General features: G+C 33.6%; 1 protein-coding gene across 5 annotated transcripts in view; it reads left to right on the top strand.

Moving 5' to 3' along the window:
- The window catches only part of AHCTF1 (AT-hook containing transcription factor 1), an 83,085-nt gene extending 79,249 nt beyond the window's left edge, over nucleotides 1–3,836 (top strand). For all 5 annotated transcript variants that reach the window (XM_004326107.4, XM_019920470.3, XM_019920471.3 and 2 more), the window contains one exon: nucleotides 1,410–3,836. In XM_004326107.4, the coding sequence (XP_004326155.2) occupies nucleotides 1,410–1,599 (190 nt within the window). In that variant the 3' untranslated portion in view covers nucleotides 1,600–3,836. The remainder of the gene's footprint in view (nucleotides 1–1,409) is intronic.
- The last annotated feature ends 2,164 nt before the right edge of the window (nucleotides 3,837–6,000 follow it).

Raw genomic sequence — 6,000 nt, forward strand, 5'->3', positions numbered from 1 at the left:
GAAAACGGTATGGAGATTCCTTAAAAAACTAAAAAAGAACTACATATGACCCAGCAATCCCACTACTGGGCCATATACCCAGAGAAAACCATAATTCAAAAAGACACATGCACCCCAGTGTTCATTGCAGCACTATTTACAGTAGCCAAGTCATGGAGGCAACCTAAATGCCCATCAACAGAGGAATGGATAAAGAAGATGTGGTACATATATACAACAGAATATTACTCAGCCATAAAAAGAAATGAAATTGAGTTATTTGTAGTGAGGTGGATGGACCTAGAGTCTGTCATACAGAGTGAAGTAAGTCAGAAAAAGAAAAACAAATATTGTATATTAACGCATGTATGTGGAATCTAGGAAAATGATATAGATGACCTTAATTGCCAAGCAGAAATAGAGACACAGACGTAGAGAACAAATGTATGGATACCAGGGGGAAAAGGGGGCAGTGGGAGGAATTGGGAGATTGGGATTGACATATATACACTACTGATACTATGTATAAAGTAGACAACTGATGGCAACATACTGTATAATACAAGGATCTCTACTTAATGCACTGTAGTGTCCTAAATGGAGGGGATGTATGTATATGTATGGCTGATTTATTTTGCTGTGCAGTAGAAGGTAACACAAAAAGCAACTATACTCCAATAAAAATTAATTAAAAAGAAAAAAGAAGGGTAGTAGTAGTTGAATACCCACTGAATCTTTGTTTTTACAGTGAGCTGGGGGAAGGGAGTGGGATGTTTCACCTTAGTAAAGATAGATAACTACAGTAAAAATCGTTAAAAACTTTTTAAAATTCTATGATTATTTCACTATTAGCGATTAAAATTTCATCCATGGGGAAATTACTCCATTTCAGATATATTTTGCTTAAGTTGAATTTCATAAAAGTACAAAGTAATCAATCCATTTTATCTTACTTTAGAAACTGATTTAACGAAAGCTTTTGACTATAATAACACTACATATAAATTGGCTTTCTGTATATGTGGAAAACTTCATATTATGAAAATATATACACAGTTGCTAATTGCTGGTGTTTGAGAATTGTCGTTTCTCATACATCTCATTATGGGCCTGCTGGGCTCTCATTCCATGGACTGGCTACTGGTACTTGACCCCTCCTTGTAACCCAGCAGTATTAATACATATGAAACATTTAAATGAAAATTCAGCAGTAATTGTTTTGAGTATCCCAATCATAAAGAAAATTTCTATCATGTGAAACCTTAACTCTGCCTCTGATTAGTTTGACTAAAGTTTTATTTCACTTCTCCTTTATAAAATAAAGCACTAGAAAAGACTAATCCCTAAAATTTCTTTCAATATATTGGGAAGCCAATTACATTTTATATTATAACATGTTTATTGTTACTTAAATTAAATCTTTATTTCAGAAACACAGAAAAAGAAAGTTGGTCACCTCCTCCAGTAGAAATTAAGCTGATTTCCCCCTTGGCAAGCCCAGTTGATGGAGTAAAGAGCAAACCAAGAAAGACTGTAGAAGTAACAGGAAAAAGTCTTGGAAGGAGCAGGAAGAAATTGTCTTCTTTTCCAAAGCAAGTTCTACGCAGAAAAATGCTGTAATTTTTTTCCAGTTTTTAACGTTCACCTATTTGTAAAGTCATCAGAATTGTGTGGATTATTAAAAATCATCTAATTTGGAAGAAAAATAATTTATATAAATTATTGTAAATTTTTGTAAACAGAATGTCTTCAATAAGTAAAGTAACTCCATATGGAGTGTGATTCTTTTAGTCCAGGCAGTTTTTTCTATTTTATATATTAAGACTTCATACATTTATATAATATGTAAATATAGCTTATTATTGGAATGTTAAATAAAGTGTATACTTCACAGTAGTCTGTGTGTCTGTTAGATTTTTGAGAGGGGATTTCTGTTTTAATAATGATTTTATATGCTAGTAGGTATTGGTTCCATTTTCTTTCTCTGTGGTTAAAAGTATTAGACCAATTTTAAAATGAAGATGCTCGAACTGTTTTTTTTAAGTTGCTGTTTTATAATGTATGCACTTTGCTTCTGTGATTAAGATTTCTAATCATAAATTGGGAAGGCTGTTACTGTATTGAAATTGAATTATGGGCATGTAATTTTGCCACTCTTTTGTAGTTTAACATATTTTGTGCATTCTACCTCAAATTAGTAATTTTCCAAGTAATGCATTGGTTAAATATAATGTTGGCATTTCTTGTTCAGCAAGCTTAAAGGCTGTTATCCTTCAAGTCTCTTAATTATTCAGAGACTGATTATCCAGGTTAGACTGACCGGTTCACTGCTCACTAGCAACTTCTTAAAAGGGTTTGAGTAGTCAGAAAGGAAATGTAAAATACATCTGTTTCGTGGCTATTCAGTGCACCTTGTATGTGCCTGATATTCATAGAATGAGAAGTCTGATCAAATTTTATAAAGATTCTTGCTGTGAAGGAGCTTGCTACTGAATCGCAGAAGTCCCTTAATATTCAGGTTTTAAAATGACAAATTCTCATAGGACCTCAGGCACAGAATATTGAGGATGGGTAAAGAGTGTGAGTAAATGTGGAAAAGGAAGAGAAAAACCACTGTTCTCTGCAATGTGACTGTGTGCAATTAAGTGGTGATGCTTGATGTGGGCTATAAAATTCATCAATAAATAAGTATTGTAAAATTATAACAGGTAATTGATAGTGTGTAATGAATGGACCATTAATAATTGATTGTCTAGAAACAGACTGCTTTTGCTGGCTAAGCTTTCAGTGTTTCAGTGTGAAGCATAAGCAGTGTACTTTCTACATTATTTTTATACCAAATAACACGAATAATGGGAAAATGATGAAAATGCCTATGCCAAGTATTGACAGTGTGAGAGTGGCAGTACGAGTGCGGCCCTTCAGTCAGGTTAGTGATAAATGTTACATTGCCTTGTTGAAAGTTTGACTATGACTTTCACTTTATTAATTTTTTTAATAATGATTATCAAACTTGTATTTAAGCTGCTTGTCATTTACCGAATATTAAATTTAAATTAACTTGTTAAATGGGTAATTTAAAGATCTAAACATAATTCAGAAAACACTTCATTTCATTCGTTTGAGCGAATAGCACAATAAAGAAATTGACAAGAAAAACGTATTGTCAAGTTAATAATTTTTTAAATCAGTCCAGTTTGGTGAATATAGACATGTGCTATGTATTTTTAATAATGTACTTTTTGCCCCTCAAAAACGATAGGTCATAAGCAAACAAATTCCCAGTTCTGAATGAACTCTGCATTTTACAGGCTTTTATGTATAATTGTATTTATATAACTTTACAGAAACACCAGTCGTTAAACAATTTATGGATTATACTCATTCTGGGACCTTTAGCAATTGGCCTATCTTTGATTATCAATGGAATAGTTGAATCTTAAGATAACTGTTAACAGTTGACCCCTTCAGCAGAGTTTTGATTGTTTGTTGTGGCTCAAACGCTGAACTAGAAACTGAGGATACAGTGTACTGTCTATGTATGTTAATAATTTATAGCAGTATGTACCGTGGTAAGGTAAATCATCTTGGCACCCAGAGAAAGATCAGGTGTAGTTCATTCTGCCTGCACAGAACTTGAAGACTTCTGGAGCTAGAAGCATTTGTGATGACCATAAAGGATAAGTAAGATTTGGATAAGAGTATGCTAGAACGGCATGCAAAGGTTTATTTGACAGTAATTAATTCTGAATGGGATACAGTGTAATGATGACCTCATATTACATCTTTTTTCCTGCTTGTACAATTTGCCGCTTCTTCTTTCTTGTCCATTAAAACAAAATACTGCTTTGCACATTTTCAGTTGGTATCAGTTCTGCCCTGTCCCTTGACATTCCTCTATATTGCAGAAAATATTTTAGCAATCAGGCAGATATATGATTAGATAACTTTATATGTATAACTAGACAACTTCAAGTGTAGCAGATATTTAAGGTTTCTAAAGTGGCATAGTTTCTCAGGGAACTGATGCAGAAAATGTCAAAGAATTAACTTGTGATCAGTAAATTAAATGTTTTGGCCAAAAGGAAATAAAACCATTTTATGACCTAACCCATCAACACATTGAAAGTTATTCCAGGGGTATTTTTCACTGGACTTTAATATCACTAAACTAACTGCAAGTTTTAAACAGTTAACAAGGATATAGAAATGGGCAGTAAAGCAGTTACATAATTATACAGCCTTTAGGTCCACTAAAAGTGATTGCATTTGATTCAAATCTACCAGCAAAGTTGGTTATCTTCGACTAGAATAGTAGCAAGGAGGAAAGAGAATGAATTCAAGAGGTGGTTTGGGGGTGAAGAGTTATGGATCACACCTGGACAACTGTTATACTGCCTTGGTGACCTAGACCCTGCCCAATTTTCTAACTTCATATCCAGTCTCTATCTTCACTGTGGGATCAGAGAACCAACTTTATGAGACTTCCTTTGTTGTAAGAAAAAGGCCGTCAGGAGCCTTTGAAGTCGGATGAACTTGGGTTCAAAACCTGACTTTATCACTTACCCACTGTGTAGCCTTCATGTTTTTAAGCTCTGAGCCTTGAATTCCTTACGTGTAAAATGGAGATATTGATATCTCACAGGGTCAGTGTTACAAACACTGGATGAAATGATCTGTAAGTTAGCACTATGCTTAACAAGACAAACTTTTAATAGTAGCTGCTATAGTTATTTTCACCATAGTATCAATATCTCTTAAATGGTTTTATTGAAATTATAATTTATATTCTATACATTTAACTCAATTTACAGTGTATAATTCAATTATTTTTAATATATTCACAGATACATGCAACCATCACCATGGTCAGATTTATTGATAGAACATATTTAGCACCTCAAAAAAGAATGTACTTTTTTTTTTTTTTTTTTGAGGAAATTGTTCAGGGTCTAACACAAAGACTAAAACAAATAAAAAACAAAAGATAATGCAGGTAGCAAACAAAAATCATTATCATCATAGTTAACATTGTCAGATAAGAGAAGATACTGAATCTATGACCCAGAAATAGAACGCTAGGAACAAACTTAATCAGAGAACAAAAGTGAATTCCTACATATTTCTTTTTTTTTCATTTTATTTTATTTTGATTACCAAAGCAAAGACATTGATAAAGCAAATACAATCTGCAATAATGAATACATCTGCAATAGATGCTAAATATCATTAAATTACATAATTCAGACAGTAAATACGGTCTATTTTTGCTTCTTTCCAATAGAATACATTTGATCACATTTTTTTTTATACAGCAGGTTCTTAGTCATCAATTTTATACACATCAGTGTATGCATGTCAGTCGCAATCACCCAATTCAGCACACCACCACCACCACCACCCACCGCTTTTCCCCCTTGGTGTCCATACATTTGTTCTCTGCATCTGTGTCTCATCTGTACCATTTTTCTAGGTTCCACATATATGCGTTAATATACGATATTTGTTTTTCTCTTTCTGACTTCCTTCACTCTGTATGACAGTCTCTAGATCCATCCACGTCTCAACAAATGACCCAATTTCATTCCTGTTTATGGCTGATTAATATTCCATTGTATACATGTACCACATCTTCTTTATCCATTCATTCGTCTGTCGATGGGCATTTAGGTTGCTTCCATGACCTGGCTATTGTAAATAACGCTACAGTGAACATTGGGATACATGTGTCGTTTTGAATTACGGTTTTCTCTGGGTATATGCCCAGTAGTGAGATTGCTGGATCATATGGTAATTCTATTTGTAGCTTTTTAAGGAACCTCCATACTGTTCTCCATAGTGGCTGTATAAATTTACATTCCATTAACAGTGCAAGAGGGTTCCATTTTCTCCACACCCTCTCCAGCATTTGTTGTTTGTAGATTTCCTAATGATGCCCATTCTAACCGTTGTGAGGTGATACCTCATTGTAGTTTTGATTTGCATTTCTCTAATAATTAGTGTTGTTAAGCAGCTTTTCAT

The sequence above is a fragment of the Tursiops truncatus genome, chromosome 1 (assembly GCF_011762595.2).
Source record: "Tursiops truncatus isolate mTurTru1 chromosome 1, mTurTru1.mat.Y, whole genome shotgun sequence".
Lineage (NCBI taxonomy): Eukaryota > Metazoa > Chordata > Mammalia > Artiodactyla > Delphinidae > Tursiops > Tursiops truncatus.